Below are 23,745 nucleotides of genomic sequence, written 5' to 3'. Positions count from 1 at the left end.
TAACATAGGGACATAATACCTATTCATTAAAAATACATGTTAAAAATACGAAGTAAGTCAGGTAAAACCAAAAAGAAGCGAAGTTAATACCCTATTGGCACCAAGCGTGCTCGTAGTGCTTACATAACATTTAAACGACCTACGGCCTAATATGATTCCCTGGAGAAACCCAAAACATAGATATTTTATTTTCTTTATGACGTCCAATCTTAATGCACTGCGGTTATCTAACTAAGCTTTAAAGAGTCTTAACTGTGCACTTCTATGTATACAATGTACATCTTTCGGTTTGACCAGGCCGATAAAAATTGAAATAGGTATTTCAATGCAAGTAGTAATAAACATAAACTTAACAGCATCTTAATAAAACGAAAACGACTATATAAACTCTTGGCCGTATCAGATGAAGGTGCAGCTAATATTTCATGAAACATATCATGAAATCAAACGTGGCTTTAAAAAAGTACCAGGTTTCAACATCTTCCTCAACATCATATAGTTATCGGCACGAATCTTGAGCTCTGTGCCTCCCCTAAATGTGAGGTCTAGGTATGATCATCGGCACGAATCTTGAGCGCTGACCTTCATCTGCGCAAAAGTGAAAAAAAATGAAATATTGAAATTGTGTTTAGAGCTTCTGCAAGCTCGTCAAAATTATTTTTAATAAAAAAAATTACAAAGAAAGTTGTAAGATAATCTTCATTTCATGTAATCGTGAGCGCGGCATGAACAGGTGCAGTACCTAATGTTAAGCATCGACTGGCTATATCGATGTAATCTACAATCCGGTTAGCGAGTCACGTGATTAGATAAGCTCGCCACGATGCCGACTGCTGGATGGGCCACCCTCATCACTGACAGAGCACGCTTAGGCGTAGTCCGTCAAATCACAGGGTACGCTCGCGCACAAAGTGCCCTATCTATGTTTAATTGGACGTATGGCGTATGGACATAAGAGGAAAGCTTGTAGAAAATAAGATAAATATGTGATGTTACGCAAATGGTAAAACCGAGAAACTAGTGATTAAAAGAAAAGGAACTTCGAAGAAGGCAATGATCAACGAACTATTGCATTAGATACCTATGGCATGTAAAGCGACTATATTGTTGGGAATGTTTTCGAGGGAAAGGAGGAAGATCGAAGGAACGATGACGGGTGTATGTAAAAGAAGATATGGCTAGTACGATGACTTGTGATATGACGTCAAATATTTAGAGGAGGAGTAGTTATAGAAAAAGATATGCTGCGTGGCGAGAGAATTATGGAGGGAAAAGCAATGTTGGATGCAAAAAAACAATGAAACTAAGTAAAATTTTTAAAACGTTTTCGTCAGCGAGCATACCCGACATCATACCTTAAATTTTCCGACGACCTAGCTCATAGCTGATATCATTCGTTATCACACGGAGCGAGATATGTCTGTCTGGCGGATTCGAATCAGAAATAGCCGGATTATCGGAAACATCAGCTTTTTCCTGCAAAAGTCGTTTGGTGCAAAAGTATTGTTTCTGATGAATGGTGGTCAACTAATAATGAATATAGTGTAGCTGCTTATATAGGTACATAGTGTACCTGTAAATAGAAGTGCATGAATGTACGACGGCTTAGAGTACCTTGCAGGTACTAAGATTTACTACCGTCAACCACAAAGACTATAAAACCGTCAACCATCAGCTTGAAGACATCAAACTACTTTGAAAACTCCCAAACCTTTTTTCCAATCGAGAATCGAGTGTCCATTACTGGCAGAACATTAAATATCTAAACAATAGCGATCTGATCTTTGATCCTTATACTATATCGATTAACTAACATATCTAATTTATCTGATAACTTACCAGACGTGTATACTAAAAATGATTATTTGGAATAATCCTCGTGCCTGACTAGGTAGATGATAGGTTCATATCTAGAGATTAATCATCGACCCGAGGAACATAGTACAACGTTCAGAATTACTACGCAGTTTCTATTCATATCTGGCTGCAACGCCGATAACTTTGGATGACACACCTTGCGTATAAACCATTGAAAAGGATGTACATGTATGAAGATAATTTTAACTTTATCCGTCAACTGATACTGAAAGGATTGAAACAGAAATTTTCCTACGATTATGTTATGATAACAAACCCAATAAAACCCATAGAATGCCTAACCTCCGGTTTACATTGAGTTGTACTAAAGTCCAAATGAGGAATCACCTTATCAACAATCGTAAGTTAAAGCGGATATTGCAGAATTCAGTCCAAGTGGATAAGTTTTATCTGAAATTGAATACTTTCGGGACTCGTCAGGAACACACCAGAAGATGAAGTCATGTTTAAACCAACTTATTTAGTTCTATACGTACGATAAAAAATAATAAAAAAAACCGATATGATGATCCTAAAGTTTTCACTTATCAAAACGTACCTACACTATTTAGACAGTTAGCTACTGACAAAAATTGTAGCATTTCCCAAAGATTCCCTTATATCCCTGTCCATATCTGTCCATAAGATGCTCATGTATCTTATGATTTTCGTGAGTTACAAGAGTTTATAATATTGACACAAATTAAACTAAAAAAAAAATTGTTATTGTTATGTATATTATTATCGCCAGCAATTTCAAACAATTATTTATCAGTCTTCTTTCTGTAAAATTATTTTCCCTTCGAAGTACCAACACTTTCCTAAGAATAGGTACGTGCTAGTGGGCTAACCATCATGGCATACAAAAGCTTTGTTCTTGAAACTACTATCCTGAAGGCGATTAGTAATGAGTTCGTCAATAAGAACCAGTAAGAGGTCGCTTCACACCGACACTGCGATATCAGTCACCTATTGAACCGCGGCCTATCGGACCGGTAATAACTGGACAGCAGCCGCGGCAGGCGGCTTCTGATAACGCTCCCACATGCACACCAAGCTACGTGAGTCTAATCATTCAGCCCGTTCAAGCCAAAATCACCCTTATTGCGACCAAAACTCTAAATCAAAAAACTTTCAAAAACTCCTAGATTTTCGTCAAAAAGCTGAACACGTCTTCAACTCAGTTTGTGAGGAAAATTCTAATAAAAATGTATGGAGGTATCATGTTCGCGGGGGACTCGTCCCCTTATCAGCGTGTTGTCACTCGTAGACGTTTTATAAGTAGGCGACACGAGCGCCCGCCATCATTGTCCGTAGCGACCGCGCGGTGACCACAACCAGTTTTTATTTGTTAAACATATCTTAGTGAACAAGTGTTACGATGTTAGTGTTTCCGGCTTGGAGGTCGGATTTACCCCGGGATGGGTGCAGGGTGCCCAGGTGGATGCCTGCTGAGAGATTCGCGCCTTATTTTGCGAGGCCTGTAGCTTTACCCCCTCATCCACCACAGGTGCGATATTTTGAAAATAAATAAAAATAAAAACAAACATTGTTTTGACAGCGATAAATAGTAAGTTTCAGTTGAAGGCAATTGTTTTATGTATTTTTTGTTTACAGTTGAAAGATGAGGATTCGTCGGGAGGGTCGTCCCCCGAGAGGAATTCGAGCGAGGTAGATAACGCGGAGGGTGTCTGCCAGTGGCGCGGCTGCGGAGCCCACTTCCCCAGCGTGGCGCGTTTGTCCGCGCACGTCGCCCGCGCACATGCGCTCGCGCACAGAGATGGACTCTTCTATTGCGGGTGGAAGGGGTGCACCAGACCACAAAGAGGATTCAATGCACGGTTAGTACAACATTATTTTACAATTACAAATGATCTATTGAATATGAGAATATTTTTTTTCTTTTGTGTAATTTTTATTTTTATTTTTGTAACTCATTATTTAATGTTTTGTCAACAGATACAAAATGCTGGTGCATGTACGAACACACACCAATGAACGTCCACACACCTGCAATCAATGCAACAAGAGCTTCTCCAGAGCTGAAAACCTGAAAATCCATTTGAGATCACACTCTGGAGAGAAACCCTACGTATGTCCTTATGAGGTAAATATTGATTTGATTGACAATGATAATAGGAAAATAAATCATTTTTTTTTAAATAATTATTTTCAATGCACGTTAGTCATCAAAGGTTCTAATTTTATTTTTATTTTTTTCCCAGGGCTGTGGTAAAGCGTATTCAAATTCAAGTGACCGGTTCAAGCACACAAGAACCCACGCAGTTGAGAAGCCGTACTGTTGCAAGGTCCCCGGCTGCAACAAGCGCTACACAGATCCGTCCAGTTTGAGGAAGCACGTCAAAACCTACAAACATTACACCACAGAGCAGATCGCAAGGCGGGAGTCATCAGACGAAGTGTACAGCCCTGACGCATTCTCACCTCCGAAGGAAAATAGTTCTTCGTACACGGTTATAGAGCCCACATCACCTCTACACGCAAGCAGAGCGTACAACCCGCCTATTAGCTCTCTGTCACCGACGTACGCGCCGATGCTCTCTGAAACCTCCGTCCCTACAACAATGTCCTACGCACCCATGGTTGATCAAGTGACGTATCTGAGGCCACTTGAACCCATGTACCCAGTGAGGATCCCAACAAACGAAATGTCTTATATGGAGTATACGCAAATGTATGAGCATGCGTACAGAAACTATTATTCAAGTACGCTCAGCTACCCAACATTGCGACCAAGTATTAGTGAAAAGGTGTTCACGTACGAGGAACAACCTCGGCTGGAAGAAGTTTCACCCAAACGAGTGGAGAGCACACCTGTGTACAGTTCAATGGACGAAGAGATGCCGCTCAACCTCATTTGCTCAAAGCGACTAGAATGCAAACCTATTGAACAGCTAGTCAGACGCACAGACTTACCTTTAGATTTAAGTACTAAAAGTTAATATTTTTATTAATAAACTATACATTAACACTTTTTGGCATTCATTCATTTCCAAAGATTTCCTTACCAACGAAGATACAAAATGTAAAGCAAATATTAGCATGTGTTTGGTATTGTTCATCATATTCAGCACATCCTTATCAAAGTTCAAACACAGTACGTGACGAGACATACAAGGGGATTATGTCCTTATCTGAAGACAAAATAAAACTCATGTCTTCGAAATACAACACGCTATATATAAAACCTACAGAATCTATCAGTGCAACAAGACGAAAACTGTGGTTTAATTCCGAGAACCGGAAAAATCTAGTAGCATTGGACTGATAAGTGTTAATTAGGTTACAAACCATTAGTAATTAAACACCAAAATAACTTGAATCAACTTTATTAAACACATTGGTTAGACAAGAGGAAAATAATCAATTTTAGAAAAATACAATTGTTTGGAAAGTCAAAAATACATTTTTTATTCCTGGAATAATTTACAAAAAAGTATGTCCTATTAGAAAATGTCTTAGATTCGATAATACAACTTGATGCGACTGTATACTTACGCGTCTACTATCCCTGTAGATAGAGTATTAAGCTCTCACGAGTCGGGACATTCCCTCAGCAATGATGCCAAGTGCGGCGAGGTCCTTACGCGCCGTGTCCAAGAGATGCGCCATGCCTTTCTGTTGCAGCGACAAGAACTGTTTCACGTCTTCTTGTGCACCTATTGACGGAAAGACAAATAGTTTAATTTATCTTTTCTATTACAGATTTTAATAAAGTGCTAGAGTTACCTATAGATATTATGTCAGCAGGTATAATTTATTTGGATTTGGCATATGGAATTTCTGGCATGCATAATTGCAAAAATTAACTGGCCATTTGCAAACTATGAAACTGCATATCTATACATATAATAAATCTGTAAACATTGAATATACAGTAGAATTCATATATAACGACTTCGCTTATAACAACTAATCGGTTTTAGCGACGATAATCTTTACTCAAGTTAGGTTTCGTATATAGGTACTAAGACAATATAACCGTTTAGTGCGACTCCGGTTTAAGCGACCAACTGCTTATAGCGACCAATATTTATTATAATACGTCCGGTTAAAACGACACACGCGCAATGTTTTGTTTACCTACGCACTCGCACCCCCGCCCCGCGTTCGTATCGTTTAAACATTCCCTGGACCTCTACGAACATTTTAAAACCAAAATAAGCCAAATCGGTCCAGCCATTCTCGAGTTTTAGTGAGACTAACGAACATCAATTCATTTTTATATACCTATAAGAAGATAATAATATGTATTCGTAAGTTATGTATGTATGTACAAGTTAAGTTATGTACTTAAGAAATAATCCGTCCGTTTTGTGCGTCGTCCGGTTAGTACGACATAGTATCGTCGGTCCCTTGAAGGTCGTTATATCCGGATTCTACTGTATTAAAAAAATAATAATTGGGTGGGGTTTAGAAACAGTAATGGAGCACAAATCCAAAAAAAAAATTCTGTCTGTATGTCTGTTTGTTTGTACACGCTAATCTTCCAAACTACTGAACGGATTTCAATGATTTTTTCTTTGTTGTATCAGTATTAGGCCTGGTCAACATATAAGCTATAATTTATCTTCGAAACTTGAAGACCTGATGCAGAACTCCAACAGACCAATAAAACTATAAGAGATACAAATATGGTGCCATGGCAAAAATTGTTTCATTTGATGAGCATTTTCATCTGACATAATAAATTTTAAGATCTGGAACACCTGATGTGGAACCCCAAGAGCCCAGCTTCTCTGTACCATATACAGGTATGCCGTTTTAGCAAAAGTTGTTCAATTTGATAAGCACTTTCTATTGACTTATACAAATTGAAGATCTAAAACACCTGATGTGGAACTCCAGGGGCCCAGCTAGACTATAGCATATAGAGGTATGACGTTTTAGCAAAAGTTGTTCAATCTGATAAGCACTCTCTGTTGACTTATAAAAATTGAAGATGTAAAACACCTGATGTGGAACTCCAGGAGCCCTGCTAGACTATATGAAGCATATGAAGATATGACGTTTTAGCAAAAGTGGTTCAATCTGATAAGCACTCTCTATTGACGTATAAACATCGAAGATCTGGATCACCTGATGTGGAACTTCAAGAGCAATACTACACTTGAAATGTATATAAATAAATGTTATGAAATAGGTATGGTGAATCAAAAAAAGTAAGTAGTCCATCTTTTAGATAACCCTAAAATAATGGACACGCATTTTTCTTTTCTCTCTCTCACAAACAAATAATAACGAAGATACAACAACACTTGAATTTCGTGTTAAGTCACTGCTTAGTACAAATTTTACATACCTAGACGTGGCGTCGCGAGCCCCCACTCTCTAACTTTGTTGCGTTACATCTCATTATTATTTTGTATGTCTCTTCCAGACCTCGGGACTACAGAGTTCCGAATTTTTGGGAGGCAAACGTGGGGCCGAAGCCAACACGCTGAAGCCCTTTTGAGACAACTTTAATGAAATGGTGACACAAAACCGACGATTATCCCTTTATACACTATAGAAATGAACCCAAAGACAATCCCCGGTGGACGTCGTTAAAAAAAAGACAATCCCCGGTTCTGTGCTAAACTATTGCTAACTATGGAGGAAAACTACTTGGCTATTGTGATGGGATGTTAGTGGATGACAATGTATTAGGTACATGAAAAACGGCAGGTGGAGACTCGCCACCTCACTTACTGGGTCCCCGGGAACCAGTCACTGAATAGCAACAAGAGGGCAACAGGGACATGAGCGGCTGAAGGGTGAGGATATCTCGGCGGACTTTAAACGCAGATTACGCGCTCCCTGTGCTTACCATGAGGCACCTACCCTTCGAGCAGGGCTACTAATCCTGCTCTAGCGACTCCACTCTGAACGGCCAAGCCAAGCCAGAGGCGTGAGACCTTCCCCCGTCATGGTTCACTCCGACCGGCCGGAGATGGGGGACAGTATACACTCCCTGGAGATATCGTAGTATATATAGCCCCGCGGGGTCGCTACTCCCCGTCATCAGCCTCAGATGTCCTGCGGTGCCTATATCTCATTATTATTGTCGTTATTATCTCAAGAGCCTTTGTCCCAATTATGTTAGGATCGACTTCCAGACACGATGCAACTGAGTACCAGTGTTTTACAAGGAACGACTGCCTATCTGACCTCCACAACCCGGTTACCCGCTCAACCCAACACCCCTTGGTAAGACTTACTGGCTTCTGACACTTACCCATAACGACTGCCAAGAATGTTCAATGACAGTCGGAACCTACAGTTTAACATCCCCTCCAAATAACGGTCATTGGTATCCAAAATATACGTAGAAAGTACATACGAACTTAGAAAAGTTGCATTGGCAGGCACTTGCTAGACCTGGAATCAAAGACGCACGCTCATACTTGAGAGATTGGTTCTCTACCCACTAAACCACCACGAATTCCACTAAGTCACCACGACTTTGTCATCAATTTAATGTTTTTTTACGTTATAATACGTGTAATATTTTTGCCACACACAACTTAAATGCGGACTAATTAGAATCACTACTTTTATCCCTATGGTCACGTCTATTGCGACTATTCAGATCTTTGATTTTGCTGACCCCATAGTCGCTGGCATAAGGGACAGGATCCGCGTACGAAGTCGCGGGCAGAAGCTAGTTCTATAATAATCTCCGTATCTCGATTTATTTATTAATTAAAAAATCATCTGGTAAAAACAAAACCTGGCACTCGAAACGCTTATCTTATAGTTTTCAAAAACAGCTTAAAGACTGTCTTTCAGTGGGCTCATTCTGTTATATCCCAGACCTAATCCGCCAGACAGAATATACAGCATAGCTTAGAAACAACAAAGTACAAATAAATGTGTGAACAATCTTACCAGGATCCAGGTGATAACGTTCATGCGGAGCCCCCGTGCACGCACTGCGCTGTAGTCGCACCGCGCATAGCAACTCGTTCAGACGACCCTAATAAAAATATTAGTTGCTTAGAAATTGTTTAGGGAAATAAAGATAAGTTTGTACGTACAAGTTTAGTAGCAGACAATACCCGATATAAGATGTATGAGAGACAGACTGGAATACAGTACCAAAATGGTTCATGGGCTGGCCAAGAAACGGTCTATGGTTTTTTTTTTTATCATCACCATCAAACCTTATTGCTTCCCTTGGTCTGTGTCTGGCTATATATACTTCCGTATAAGATAGATATGCAATACACGGAAAAACACCCTGGGTACTTTCGAAAAAGTTTCTTACTAGAATAAAATTACAAAACCTCAATTATCTCCCAAAAAGGTATTAGATTTCTTTTTGATACGTATATAATTTCGAAAATATTATAAATATTAGCATATCGTGTGGATATCATAAATTATAAAAAGTGACGTATTTTTTATCTCAGTCAATTGCGTTTCTAACGCAAGATCAGTGCCTAAGCGCCAGTTTGGCTGATAGATCGGCAATATCACAAACTATCTGTCCCACGCACTTTTTGCGATACTACAGGTTGCAAGTGCGTGATAGACAAATGCTATTAGCGTGATACCTCACTACACCCGTACATTAGTACCAAAGATTATCTGATGATAAATTAGCTATAGTTCGGCCATTCAGAGAATGCGTTCCTGACACGTCGCGATTGAACTGACGACGTAACTTTGCAATGGCGTTGCAGTTACGATAAAAATATTTTTGCTGGTTGTTTACCGTTTTAACAATTGAGGAGCATTAAAACAACATTATTATATCAATAATCAATGAATGTTATAATTCAGTCAGTTCAATCGCGACGTGTCAGGAACGCATTCTCTGAATGGCCGAACTATAATTATAAGGCATTGCGGATTACCTACTCAATGAATTAACAAATCTAATAATATTATTATTATTGTGTTAGATAATATGTATGAATCGAATAGATAGAAATCATTGATTAGTCACCTTTTAAATAAAGAAAAAAAAAATTGTTGAATAGTTTTAAGTACATAGTTTACATAAGTACATGTCAGCTTTTTAATCGTAGATTTTTTATCAACTGGAAATTACTTATTGCGTAATATCATATGATTTTTAATTAGGCGAAATTCGATTCGGCAAGGGAAATATCGATTCTTGTTCCACGACATCCCTTATAGCTGAAAAGTTTACTTTATATTTTATGCGAAAATGAAAGCTGCAGTCCAGCACAGTCCAGCTTGAGAAGTCGGTTAAAAATAAGTCTTATTGATGGTAATGTTCTAGATCAGGGCAAAGACCTGTGAGGAATCATTATGCAACACTGACTTTGTTCTCGTTCACAACCAATACGACAAAGTCACTCTTTGAAAACGTGTAAACATTAAACTGTTTCTTTCCTTACAAACAAAATGTAAATATACTAAATGATAAATGAAAATGTATTGTTTTGTCAGCGCCATTTGACAAATATACACAGATTGTAATCATTTCCAAAGCAAACACTAGATTGTTGGAGTCATTTAGTAAAAGAACAATGATTTGTAGTTAAATTCAGAATATCATTCAGGTATGATACAACTAAATAAAACATATTTAACTTTATAAATAAAGGGAAAAGGGGATTTTTTTGCACAGAGTCAATAATAAACTTTCCAAATCATAGTTCAAATAATCATGTTTATATTGACACAATGATTTTAACTATTCGTGTGTAATTATTTATTTATTAACAATTTATGTACACACACATAATAAGAAAGAAGACAGGAAAGAAAGAATTTACAAAGGTAATGCTTATTTCTAAAGAAATCTCTTCCAGCATACCTACGTTATTTAGAGAGTAGTTTCTTATAATGATTATTTGAAAAGCTATAAGAATTACTGATGATAAAATTAAAATGGCAAATGGTTTTTTTTTTATCCCAGGATGGATTCTAGATAAACCTAAACAACAATTTTATTGGGTAGTTTCGTTAGCATATTGACAGAACTCGCATTTTCATATTTATTAGTGTTCACTCATCGTTGTTATGCTAATGAAGAGGATAATAATCCATTAGTATATTTGCAATTTAACAATTACACTGCTGAAATTAATTTAGAAAATACTTTCCAAAACTAGCACATAATCAGATTGCGTTATGCTTACGCAGCATTCAAAAATAAAAATAAATTTGACATCAGATACTTTAACGATAGTCCTATCTCGCTTACACTCCTTTCCTGCATGATAATCAAGCCATTTAGTTTTGATCCAAAGTTACATTCAAAAACCGGTAATATCCGGTAAATATCTGGTATTAAAAGCATTTCATAAGACTTTTATAGATAGTACTAAATGTGTCAAAGATAGTGGAAATAATTACACTATCATTTAATAACGCTTGTATTGTTAGAGTGCTTAGTGCTATTTTCGCTGTAACAAATATCTACTTTTACGTATGATATGACTTAGAAACAAAAACTAATTTGATGGATTACGAAATGGTGTTATATAGGTAACAATACACGCAAGTACACGACTGGGTTGTTGTTGTTCGTTGGTGTTAATTGTTAGTATATCAACAAGAGCGTAACACCGATATAGAGTCATGTTATAACACTGTCTGGTGTCTGGAGATAACGCGATAGTCACTGATAAGCGAGCACGCGTAGGGCGAGTGCTCGAACAATTCGGCAGACAAGGTCGTTCAATACAAAAATTAACGTTGCACTGCTGATAAGCCCGTAATCTGATCCTGTGATAACTAACACATGCTAGTTAAGTACCGCACGTATACATGGGAAATAGATAATGATGATAACCACATGGTCAAACAATGTTGTGCCCGTGTGGTATCACGGGGTCTTTGGATGTTTCAGTATTCTTTGTATGTCAATTATGATCATTATAGTATCTCAAGTGTGTATTAGACAACTAGGAAAATTTGAATGGATTTCCTGAAAAACGTAATTTTAAAAAATCAGACATTTTTAAACAGATCAAATGGGCAGCCGGGACCAACCAATTTATCGTGCTTTATGATCGATAGATCCGCGCGGTTTTGAATTAGCCATAAGCTCTTTAAAGAGAGTAATTTACATTATAAAGCGGCGGCGCGGCGAGTTGTGACGTGAGCTCGTGCAGCCGCGCCCTCGCTGCCTCCTCCTCGGGGCTGAGCGCCGCCCCTACGCGACCCACCACCTCGCGACGAGCCACCACCTGGAACATCAGTAGCGTTATAAGTCTGTTCATACATTTAGTTTGACTCAGTTGACTTTGGCGGGTCGCAAGGCACGATCTACGTACATACAAGGTAAAATTACATAAGAAGGCAGTTTTACATATCATTCATTTCGGCCATCCTTCTGGTGGTGAACACACTACCAAGTGAGGGTCATGTTGGTGTACTGATGTACACCTGCATCCTCGTTGGGCTAGCTGTCGCAACCGCTGCTGCTGTGCATTAGGTCTCGGGTTCCGGGTGCTGGGTTGAGGGGCATCACAGAAAAATAGTGAAATCCTAAGGGCGTCACAGTACAAATAAGTTTGGAAAGCCGAGTTATATAGGAAGACATGATCCCACCTGCAGCAAGGTATGTCGCCTGGCGTGCAGGCGGGCGGCGAGGTGCGCGAGGCGGCGGCGCAGCTCTGCTACATACACAGTGCTAGCACAGCAGTATACCTGCAGCAGGGTGTGTCGGCGGGCGTGGAGCCGGGCGGCGAGGTGCGCGAGGCGGCGGCGCAGCTCTGCTACATACACAGTGCTAGCACAGCAGTATACCTGCAGCAGGGTGTGTCGGCGGGCGTGGAGCCGGGCGGCGAGGTGCGCGAGGCGGCGGCGCAGCTCTGCTACATACACAGTGCTAGCACAGCAGTATACCTGCAGCAGGGTGTGTCGGCGGGCGTGGAGCCGGGCGGCGAGGTGCGCGAGGCGGCGGCGCAGCTCTGCTACATACACAGTGCTAGCACAGCAGTATACCTGCAGCAGGGTGTGTCGGCGGGCGTGGAGCCGGGCGGCGAGGTGCGCGAGGCGGCGGCGCAGCTCTGCTACATACACAGTGCTAGCACAGCAGTATACCTGCAGCAGGGTGTGTCGGCGGGCGTGGAGCCGGGCGGCGAGGTGCGCGAGGCGGCGGCGCAGCTCTGCTACATACACAGTGCTAGCACAGCAGTATACCTGCAGCAGGGTGTGTCGGCGGGCGTGGAGCCGGGCGGCGAGGTGCGCGAGGCGGCGGCGCAGCTCTGCTACATACACAGTGCTAGCACAGCAGTATACCTGCAGCAGGGTGTGTCGGCGGGCGTGGAGCCGGGCGGCGAGGTGCGCGAGGCGGCGGCGCAGCTCTGCTACATACACAGTGCTAGCACAGCAGTATACCTGCAGCAGGGTGTGTCGGCGGGCGTGGAGCCGGGCGGCGAGGTGCGCGAGGCGGCGGCGCAGCTCTGCTACATACACAGTGCTAGCACAGCAGTATACCTGCAGCAGGGTGTGTCGGCGGGCGTGGAGCCGGGCGGCGAGGTGCGCGAGGCGGCGGCGCAGCTCTGCTACATACACAGTGCTAGCACAGCAGTATACCTGCAGCAGGGTGTGTCGGCGGGCGTGGAGCCGGGCGGCGAGGTGCGCGAGGCGGCGGCGCAGCTCTGCTACATACACAGTGCTAGCACAGCAGTATACCTGCAGCAGGGTGTGTCGGCGGGCGTGGAGCCGGGCGGCGAGGTGCGCGAGGCGGCGGCGCAGCTCTGCTACATACACAGTGCTAGCACAGCAGTATACCTGCAGCAGGGTGTGTCGGCGGGCGTGGAGCCGGGCGGCGAGGTGCGCGAGGCGGCGGCGCAGCTCTGCTACATACACAGTGCTAGCACAGCAGTATACCTGCAGCAGGGTGTGTCGGCGGGCGTGGAGCCGGGCGGCGAGGTGCGCGAGGCGGCGGCGCAGCTCTGCTACATACACAGTGCTAGCACAGCAGTATACCTGCAGCAGGGTGTGTCGGCGGGCGTGGAGCCGGGCGGCGAGGTGCGCGAGGCGGCGGCGCAGCTCTGCTACATACACAGTGCTAGCACAGCAGTATACCTGCAGCAGGGTGTGTCGGCGGGCGTGGAGCCGGGCGGCGAGGTGCGCGAGGCGGCGGCGCAGCTCTGCTACATACACAGTGCTAGCACAGCAGTATACCTGCAGCAGGGTGTGTCGGCGGGCGTGGAGCCGGGCGGCGAGGTGCGCGAGGCGGCGGCGCAGCTCTGCTACATACACAGTGCTAGCACAGCAGTATACCTGCAGCAGGGTGTGTCGGCGGGCGTGGAGCCGGGCGGCGAGGTGCGCGAGGCGGCGGCGCAGCTCTGCTACATACACAGTGCTAGCACAGCAGTATACCTGCAGCAGGGTGTGTCGGCGGGCGTGGAGCCGGGCGGCGAGGTGCGCGAGGCGGCGGCGCAGCTCTGCTACATACACAGTGCTAGCACAGCAGTATACCTGCAGCAGGGTGTGTCGGCGGGCGTGGAGCCGGGCGGCGAGGTGCGCGAGGCGGCGGCGCAGCTCTGCTACATACACAGTGCTAGCACAGCAGTATACCTGCAGCAGGGTGTGTCGGCGGGCGTGGAGCCGGGCGGCGAGGTGCGCGAGGCGGCGGCGCAGCTCTGCTACATACACAGTGCTAGCACAGCAGTATACCTGCAGCAGGGTGTGTCGGCGGGCGTGGAGCCGGGCGGCGAGGTGCGCGAGGCGGCGGCGCAGCTCTGCTACATACACAGTGCTAGCACAGCAGTATACCTGCAGCAGGGTGTGTCGGCGGGCGTGGAGCCGGGCGGCGAGGTGCGCGAGGCGGCGGCGCAGCTCTGCTACATACACAGTGCTAGCACAGCAGTATACCTGCAGCAGGGTGTGTCGGCGGGCGTGGAGCCGGGCGGCGAGGTGCGCGAGGCGGCGGCGCAGCTCTGCTACATACACAGTGCTAGCACAGCAGTATACCTGCAGCAGGGTGTGTCGGCGGGCGTGGAGCCGGGCGGCGAGGTGCGCGAGGCGGCGGCGCAGCTCTGCTACATACACAGTGCTAGCACAGCAGTATACCTGCAGCAGGGTGTGTCGGCGGGCGTGGAGCCGGGCGGCGAGGTGCGCGAGGCGGCGGCGCAGCTCTGCTACATACACAGTGCTAGCACAGCAGTATACCTGCAGCAGGGTGTGTCGGCGGGCGTGGAGCCGGGCGGCGAGGTGCGCGAGGCGGCGGCGCAGCTCTGCTACATACACAGTGCTAGCACAGCAGTATACCTGCAGCAGGGTGTGTCGGCGGGCGTGGAGCCGGGCGGCGAGGTGCGCGAGGCGGCGGCGCAGCTCTGCTACATACACAGTGCTAGCACAGCAGTATACCTGCAGCAGGGTGTGTCGGCGGGCGTGGAGCCGGGCGGCGAGGTGCGCGAGGCGGCGGCGCAGCTCTGCTACATACACAGTGCTAGCACAGCAGTATACCTGCAGCAGGGTGTGTCGGCGGGCGTGGAGCCGGGCGGCGAGGTGCGCGAGGCGGCGGCGCAGCTCTGCTACATACACAGTGCTAGCACAGCAGTATACCTGCAGCAGGGTGTGTCGGCGGGCGTGGAGCCGGGCGGCGAGGTGCGCGAGGCGGCGGCGCAGCTCTGCTACATACACAGTGCTAGCACAGCAGTATACCTGCAGCAGGGTGTGTCGGCGGGCGTGGAGCCGGGCGGCGAGGTGCGCGAGGCGGCGGCGCAGCTCTGCTACATACACAGTGCTAGCACAGCAGTATACCTGCAGCAGGGTGTGTCGGCGGGCGTGGAGCCGGGCGGCGAGGTGCGCGAGGCGGCGGCGCAGCTCTGCTACATACACAGTGCTAGCACAGCAGTATACCTGCAGCAGGGTGTGTCGGCGGGCGTGGAGCCGGGCGGCGAGGTGCGCGAGGCGGCGGCGCAGCTCTGCTACATACACAGTGCTAGCACAGCAGTATACCTGCAGCAGGGTGTGTCGGCGGGCGTGGAGCCGGGCGGCGAGGTGCGCGAGGCGGCGGCGCAGCTCTGCTACATACACAGTGCTAGCACAGCAGTATACCTGCAGCAGGGTGTGTCGGCGGGCGTGGAGCCGGGCGGCGAGGTGCGCGAGGCGGGCGGCGGCGGCGGCGCGGCGCGTGCGCAGCTCGGCGAGCTCGCCCGCCGCGCGCTGCAGCCACTGCGCCTGCAGCTTCGCCTGCTCCGACTGGCAGCGGCTGCGGAACTTTATCTGTAAGAAAATTTTCAATTTAAAAAAATTGCCCCAATCTTATTATTATTTAATTGCAAAACTATAAAACAGAACAAAAATAAATTTATTAAAAAAGAAAGTTCAACACGTACGAATGCAAATAGCTCAGTTGTAATAACAGTAAAGAAATCTTAATAATAATAACCATAGGAGTTAACTTACTCTTGATAGACTATACGTAATATATCCAAGAAAGACAGTCTAAATCTAAAATAAGGACCACCCGAAATAGTTTTATTTTAAACCTGTAGCATGTATAAACTATAAAAATAATGTACCTCAGAAAATCCGATAATAGGCACAGGAATGTAGTTTTCGGGATCTGGGTTGTCAGCTTGCGCCTGCTTCCACAACCGCATGTCCATACCTAAAAAAAACAGTTAAAGTCCTTTAGGTTATCTACGATACGCTGACAAACGGAAACGGAACGAAGTAAGAAGTATTGCAACAATAATAATTAATTTAGAATAAGGTAAATATAAGAATTTTCATTTATCTTATTCTAAATTATATCATCATCATCATCATCATCATCAGCCTATAGCAGTCCACTGCTGGACATAGGCCTCTCCAAGTGCACGCCACTGAGATCGATTTTCGGGGTATATAATGCCAGTATATAATTTAGGATCTAAATTATATACTGGCATTAAATGCCCAATGTTGCTGTGCCTTCACAGGGTCCACAATTGTCCTTAGCTGTAAGCCTGTAAAACTTATGGAACGCAAATTAATTATATAAATATGAATGAACTAGCTTCTGCCAGCGGTTTCACCCGCATCCTGTGGGAACTACTTCCCGTACCGGGATAAAAAGTAGCCTATAGCCTTCCTCGATAAATGGGCTATCTAACACTGAAATAAATTTTCAAATCGGACCAGTAGTTCCTTAGATTAGCGCGTTCAAACAAACAAACAAACTCTTCAGCTTTATAATATTAGTATAGACATGGAGTACGGCACATACCAGGCGGCGCGGTCTGCAAGTACTGCGTAAGCATCTGCTGGGAGGGCGCAGTGACGGGTGACACGGAGGCACAGCCAGCTCCGGTCAGCGCGTTACGTGCGTTACCCGCGCTGAGGAACGCGCCCAGCTCCGACGCAGAGACGTGGGACCCGCCCGCGCCTTTGTCCACTACGTATATCACCACCTGAGCACATGGCATGCTTAAATAAGTAACAGCCCTTCCTAATATTGTATCTATTAAGTTACTTGAGAAAGAATTTTGATATTAGCCCCACACAGAAATGTCAAAATCCTATCTCTAGTAAGCAAAACCAGAGATATTGGGAACGGCCGTAAGGTGACATCGCGATAGTAGGATGAAAAGACACGATGAATGGAGAAGATATCAAGTTGGCTTCTAAAGCTTATATCTGATGCTGCATCATCACTTTTCATTCGACAACTCACGTCACTCGAAATGAAATGAGTGAACATAAAATGAAACACGAATGCAGAATGAAATTGGCATATTTAATTTCGATGCAATCAGCTTAATGACTGCGCAACAGTCAAAATGTACAAAATTATGACAACTTTAAGTTTTTTCATTCACACTTCGTAGACGACCCTGTATACCGTATGGTGAGTACAAATTGTTTCAACTTTAAGCGTTATTTAGGTAATAATTTGGCAGTAATTACAAGAACTACAAACAAACCTGACTCTTGCTTTCCGACACAGCTTTAACGCATTCTACGTTGACAGCCAAATTCGGTTTATTTCCCAACAAACTATGTAGAGATGTAGTCAATGCTTGCTGATTATTTCTGTAAAAAGAAATTTAATACTATTTAGGAAGTGTTCAAGATAGAAACTATAAATAAGTAATTTCTTAATATAAAAGTGCATTGATTTGTTTAAATTAATTTCAACTACGAAACCGAACACTTTACACTATGTAGGGAAATAACTGGGGCCCCGTAGATAGTTGCAGTGCATTTTGTTATCCAAGAATACAAATTCTCTCGCAAAACCAGGTACAAAAAGCAGTTTTAGTAAGACAGCTGTCTAGCAATACGTACTTGATTTCCTGTTCAGGTTTATTAAACAACATGGCGACATGTCCATCCTTGTCCTCTCGTCCTCCGAGGCGGGAGTAGCCGACAGCCTTGAACCGGCACAATGGGTTCTGTTCGTTGAGCTCTAAAGGAGGCGCATTCCGGCTGTAATAAGCTTGCCCTGCAAAAATAATATTAATAGATGACGAAAATAGAAAAATAATATATGTGTAAGATGTTGATCAGCAATATCAGGTATGCAAGCTCAAGTTTCTTTGATAACACAAGATTTCTTAATATTGCAACTGCCGACCGCACGTGCATGGATCTACATTAAATTATTTCGGATCGAAGCGGAAGCAGCATGTGCAGTCGCCCTCAGATATCGCCTGATTTCATTCAGTCGCTGCATGGACAGCAGTTGCAGTCGGCAGTTTGCTTCCAAAACGTACCTTTACATTGGTTTATTGCATTCGTTTAAAAAATTAGTTTGCTTGTACTTACACGTCATAGGAAATCGCCAAAATTCTACAACTACATTCTACAGTAATAAATGTTCTTACGTTTTACATAAATGCTTAATATACTACTCACCAGTGCCCCATTGAGCTTGTATGAGGTTCCACTTAGCGAGGACCTGGTCACGCTCGTCTCCGAATACACAGCAGTTGAAGACAGCGGCGACCAGCGCCTCGTGTGCTGACGACGGACCCTGCTGCTGTTGGGGCTGCTGCTGTTGTTGCTGTACACAATGTTTGTTGCTTTACATCCATTAGTTACTACTACTTAGCACATTAAGGTAATTCCTGTGCCTGGCTATGATTGGTTTAAATTACTGTATGATCTATGCTTTCCTAATGTAAGAGTAAAAATATCGACCAGAGTAAAACCAAAGTGGATTAGTCGCGGTTTTAAGATATGTAGCAAAAGAAAAAGAGAACTGTTATGGAAATACCGAAAAACACCTACTAACGAAAATAAAGCTAACTTCAAAAATCTCTCTAACCGTCTTAAGAAAGTAATCGATCTCACGCAAAGAGCTCATAATTGTCGATTTATTAATTCGGCACAAAATCTTTGTAAAGCAACATGGAAAGTTATTAATAGCAGAAAAAACAAAAACAATACACCTAATGAACCTATATTAAAAATTAAATCTAATGAAAAAGTATTGACTAATATCTAATATTAATCTAAGCATTGAACACGGTATTTTTCCAGAAGAATTGAAAATAACCATAATAAAACCCCTATTTAAAAAGGATGACAGAGAAAACATGACTTCCTATAGACCTATAGCTTTAGTACCGATTTTCTCTAAGATATTTGAGAAAGCAATTAACAACCAACTCACTGCATACTTTGAGAACAATAATTTATTTGTTGATAACCAGAAAGGCTTTAGAAAAAACAAGTCAATTGACATGGCCATTTATGATTTCCTGCATACAGTTAGCAGTAGAGTAGATAAGAGATTACCTGCTATTGCACTATACATGGACATGTCAAAGGCTTTTGACCGCGTCGATCACAAAATACTTATAAACAAACTAAATTCTTACGGAATAAGAGGAAATGTATTGAACTTAATTGCATCCTACCTTCGTAACAGACAACAAATAACATTTATTAGTAGAATTTGTAAAAATAACGAAATTACGTATAAGTCTAACCAGAGAACGGTAACTTACGGAGTACCGCAGGGAAGTGTGCTTGGCCCGACTTTGTTTATTATTTACATTAATGATTTCCCAATGTCATCAAAATACCCCATGACAATGTTTGCAGATGACAGTACCCTACTTTTTAATAGTAACGACTTACATTCACTGGAGGCAGATATTAACTCTAATATTGATTCGGTTGTTAATTGGCTAATAAATAATAATCTAGTTATAAATTTAGAAAAAACAGTATTAATGAAATTTCAACAACAACTAAATAATAAATTAAATTTAAATATTAAATACAATGACAAAATTATTAATGAGACTAATGTTACTAAGTTTTTGGGACTAAATATAGAAAATACGCTAAAATGGAATATACATATAGACAAAGTATGCAATAAACTAAACCAATACTCTTATGCTCTGCATATGTTAAATAAAACGGCAAACCGAAAAACAGTATTAATGGCGTATCATGGTTTAGTAGCGTCGACGTTGAGGTACGGAATTATGTTTTGGGGAAACGCAATGGGTAAAGAAATGGTGTTCAAGTGTCAAAAAAGGTGCATTAGAGCTATCTGCAATCTAAAATCTACCGACAGTTGCTACATGCATTTTAAGAATTTAAAAATATTAACAATGCCCTCACTATACATTTACGAAACAAGCATGTTTGTAAAAAATAATTTAAATAAATTTGACCAAGTAACCAGTCAACGTCGTTGTGATCAGTTACATGTAATAAGGTCTAAGACTACATTTTATAAAAACAGTATTTTTGCAATGGCTCCAAAAATTTATAACAAACTTCCAAAAAGTATAAGAACTGAACAGAATATTAGTATTTTTAAACGTAGATTAAGTACATTTCTAATAGATAAGGCATATTATTATTTTTTATTTTATTTAAAGCCTTTTTATTTCCATTTCTTTACAGTATTATGTTAATTATTATTTGTTTTAATTTTTGATTTAAAAAATGGATCCCATATGGGTATAGGCCTCCTCCATCTTCTTCCATTTATCTCTATTGAGGGCGACAGTCTGCCAACTGGGCCCTGCAATCCCAGCTATGTCATCAGCCCAACGCTTTTTAGGTCTTCCAACTCTTCTTTTGCCTTTTGGACCATTCCAGTTTGTAGTGAGGAGGGTCCACCTGTTGTCCTTGATAAGGCATATTACTCAGTTGAAATATTTCTAAATGATAAAATAGAAACACTATGATTTTATATAAACTCAATAGGATTAAAATTATTTGTACACCAATTCCATTTGGTAGAACATAGAGCTCTAACATGTTTAATTTTAAGACCTATCTGTATACCTATGCTCACAAATAAATACATTGAATTGAATTGAATTGAATTGATATCTCTGTGCTTGCGGCCAAATGTCGTCCAAACGGGATATGACAGTAAAGGAATAGAGGGCGCCTATGTCTGCGCAAATGATTGAGCACTATAACATGTCCTGTGCAGCTGGCTGGTCTCCTTATTTGGGCATAGCCGCTGTGGCCGACAATCGGCTAGGACACCATTTATTATTACTTACTACTACTTATTGTACTATTACATTTATCACTTTATTTGAGGCCTTAACTAACTAATTATTTGTAAACATTCAATTTATTTATGAATCCATTATTATAAAGTTCAAGTACCTGTCCAAATTGAGGTGCTGATCCAAGAGTGTTACCAAAACCACCAAATCCAGTATTACCAGGTTTGGCACCGAATGATGAACCAAAGCCACCGCCAGCACCAAATGAAGTATTTCCAAATGTATTAGCACCAAGAGTGTTGGTACCAAATGTTGGTGCTGCACTACCAAATGTTGGGGCAGCACTGCCAAATGATGTGTTTCCGAATGCTGGTGTGGTGCCAAATGTATTAGCCCCAAAAGAGGTGTTTCCAAAACCTGAAGGACAAATAAACATACAAAAAAATGTGTTGCAAAAATCAAAGTCAAATCATTTATTTCATTTAGGCCTTTACAAGAACTTATGAACGTCAAAAATATAACTAAATTTTATTCTTATTATTGTATTACCTCCAATAATTGTGGTAATGGAGGCTCAATTAGTATCATTTATTTGAAACTCCAATTTGATCTATGGCAACAATTAATCATATTTCAAATGTGATTGTGTTGCTATTTGTATATTCTTGTGTTCATGCATAACTTATATTCAAACAATACGCCTAGCTGGGAATATAGTACCTGTTGTAGGTTTAGCAGCAGTTGTCCCAAAGCCTGTGCCGCCAAACAGAGAAGGGGCTGTAGAAGCCGGGGTTGCTCCTAACCCTCCAAATGGTGTGGCTGTGAAATAAAATCAATATTCTTGTTATGATTTGATAAATATTCATAAATATAAAAATCTCTATTTCTTGTAAAATATTCACACAACTGTGCATTAGATTATTTTATTTAAAACATAGTATAGTTAGTAAATAAATATGAATTATGAAAATAACAAGACTTTCTTTTGATGTTTTGCTATTATAAAGTTGTACAGCTTGTTGTCACAAGTTATAGGTACAATAATGCAATTGTTACCGGTACTTGTTGCTGGTGCACCAAATGAGCCAAATCCTGTTGAAGTGGCCGGAGTTCCGAACCCACCAAATGCAGAACTGGTAGTAGTCGTTGCACCACCTCCAAAGGAGAAGGTAGCTGAAATGTATGAATAATTAGGAATCAGGTACTCATTTCCTTGATAAAACTTTCAATATTCAGAATGTACTTACGTTTCGCTGCAGCTCCAAAAGTTGAACTTTGAGTACTAGGAGTTCCAAACGAAAAAGCCATCCTGTGTTTTCAAAATATTTTTCAACACAAAACACTTCAGCTTCTTAACACATAACTTGAGAAAATTATAGTGTTTGATTATATATTGATATTTGCACTTGTGAAATTTAATAAGCAATAAACAAATGAGTCAGAAACAGGATAAAAAGGTCGAGATTAGAAAATATGTGAGGTTATTTCTTTTGCGATACACCAGTAAACTGTCTCCGTTGTAAACATTTATATAAATTGACATTGACATTTAACAACAAACGACGTTATTTTTTTTTAATGTTACCATCACCTTTGCTTTCTTAATATACGTACAAACAAGTATGGAAGTAACCTTAGTTTCTACTGAAGACTCCAAAATTCTTATGTAAATAAAAAAACTGTTCAAAATGTTCAGTGGTTACGGCGCCATAGTCCAGTTGACCGTACACCGAGCGCAGCCCAACAGGCGCCAACCCATTTTAACATAACAAAATCGCAGTAAAAGTAATGCAGCACTTATGAACTAAAATGCAGTTGCAAACTGCCTAAATTACTGTCCATTTAGCAGCCTTTTGTTGCGAGTTATTCTATTCTTCTATTATTTTTTTACAGATGCATTCATTTTCTTCAGATAGACAACTCTTACGTAGCAGCAGCATGAAGTACTCAGGCATTCCCTTTCACACACGGCCCATCAAAAGTCACACCCGGATATAATATAGTTTGTATAAAATCACTAACCGTTTTCCAGCGGTTTCACAAGTGAGAACTATTGCTGGTACCGACTACCGAGGTACTGTTTCTCGGGAAGAGTGTAGCTTTCCAACAGTCAAATAATTTCTCAAATCAATTCAGTAGTTTTGAAACCTTTAGGATACAAACATACAAAAAAAGTTTCCCCTTTTGTATTGCCATAGGTTATTTATTCATGGAGTTGAATAATGAATGCGTACGTAAAACACAGGTGCATTCTCATATGGCAAAATTAACATATACTGGCTCCCCGAGTCCCGGGTTTACTTATATTCGTGTTACACCACCAATTTCACCAACTTCCAGACTCCGGTCTGCTTTGTGTTTCTAGAGCCCCAAAAAGTGAATTACGCCCGTCGTCTGGGAATCGGACCCGTGCATAGAAATACCATACCACATTGGGACTACTGGAATAATGATAACTTTTTGATTAATAAGTTACCTAAAGAATTTATAGATTCAGCTATTTGAAAAAAAAAATCTACCCTAC

General features: G+C 42.3%; 2 protein-coding genes across 2 annotated transcripts; one reads left to right on the top strand and one right to left on the bottom strand.

The window, feature by feature from the left end:
- Window positions 1–3,148: 3,148 nt before the first annotated feature.
- LOC124638397 (zinc finger protein GLIS2-like) lies at window positions 3,149–4,852 on the top strand. Its single transcript, XM_047175353.1, has 4 exons — window positions 3,149–3,367; window positions 3,475–3,698; window positions 3,817–3,964; window positions 4,083–4,852. Exons 1-4 carry the CDS (start codon window positions 3,239–3,241, stop codon window positions 4,818–4,820), a joined length of 1,239 nt encoding a protein of 412 aa, XP_047031309.1. The 5' UTR covers window positions 3,149–3,238; the 3' UTR covers window positions 4,821–4,852.
- A 339-nt stretch (window positions 4,853–5,191) lies between these two features.
- On the bottom strand, window positions 5,192–22,776 carry LOC124638387 (probable nucleoporin Nup54). Its single transcript, XM_047175341.1, has 13 exons — window positions 22,469–22,776; window positions 22,278–22,394; window positions 21,942–22,040; window positions 21,382–21,638; window positions 18,646–18,793; window positions 18,076–18,232; window positions 17,712–17,820; window positions 17,015–17,198; window positions 16,326–16,414; window positions 15,859–16,026; window positions 11,910–12,029; window positions 8,749–8,836; window positions 5,192–5,537 (listed from the first exon to the last, which is right to left on the bottom strand). The coding sequence occupies exons 1-13, from the start codon at window positions 22,527–22,529 to the stop codon at window positions 5,404–5,406; spliced, it is 1,731 nt and encodes a 576-aa protein (XP_047031297.1). The 5' UTR covers window positions 22,530–22,776; the 3' UTR covers window positions 5,192–5,403.
- Window positions 22,777–23,745: the final 969 nt, after the last annotated feature.

Source organism: Helicoverpa zea, chromosome 2 (genome assembly GCF_022581195.2).
Source record: "Helicoverpa zea isolate HzStark_Cry1AcR chromosome 2, ilHelZeax1.1, whole genome shotgun sequence".
NCBI classification, from domain to species: Eukaryota; Metazoa; Arthropoda; class Insecta; order Lepidoptera; family Noctuidae; genus Helicoverpa; species Helicoverpa zea.
The sequence above is the reverse complement of the archived record's forward strand: the minus strand, read 5'-3'. Positions and strand labels throughout refer to the sequence as shown.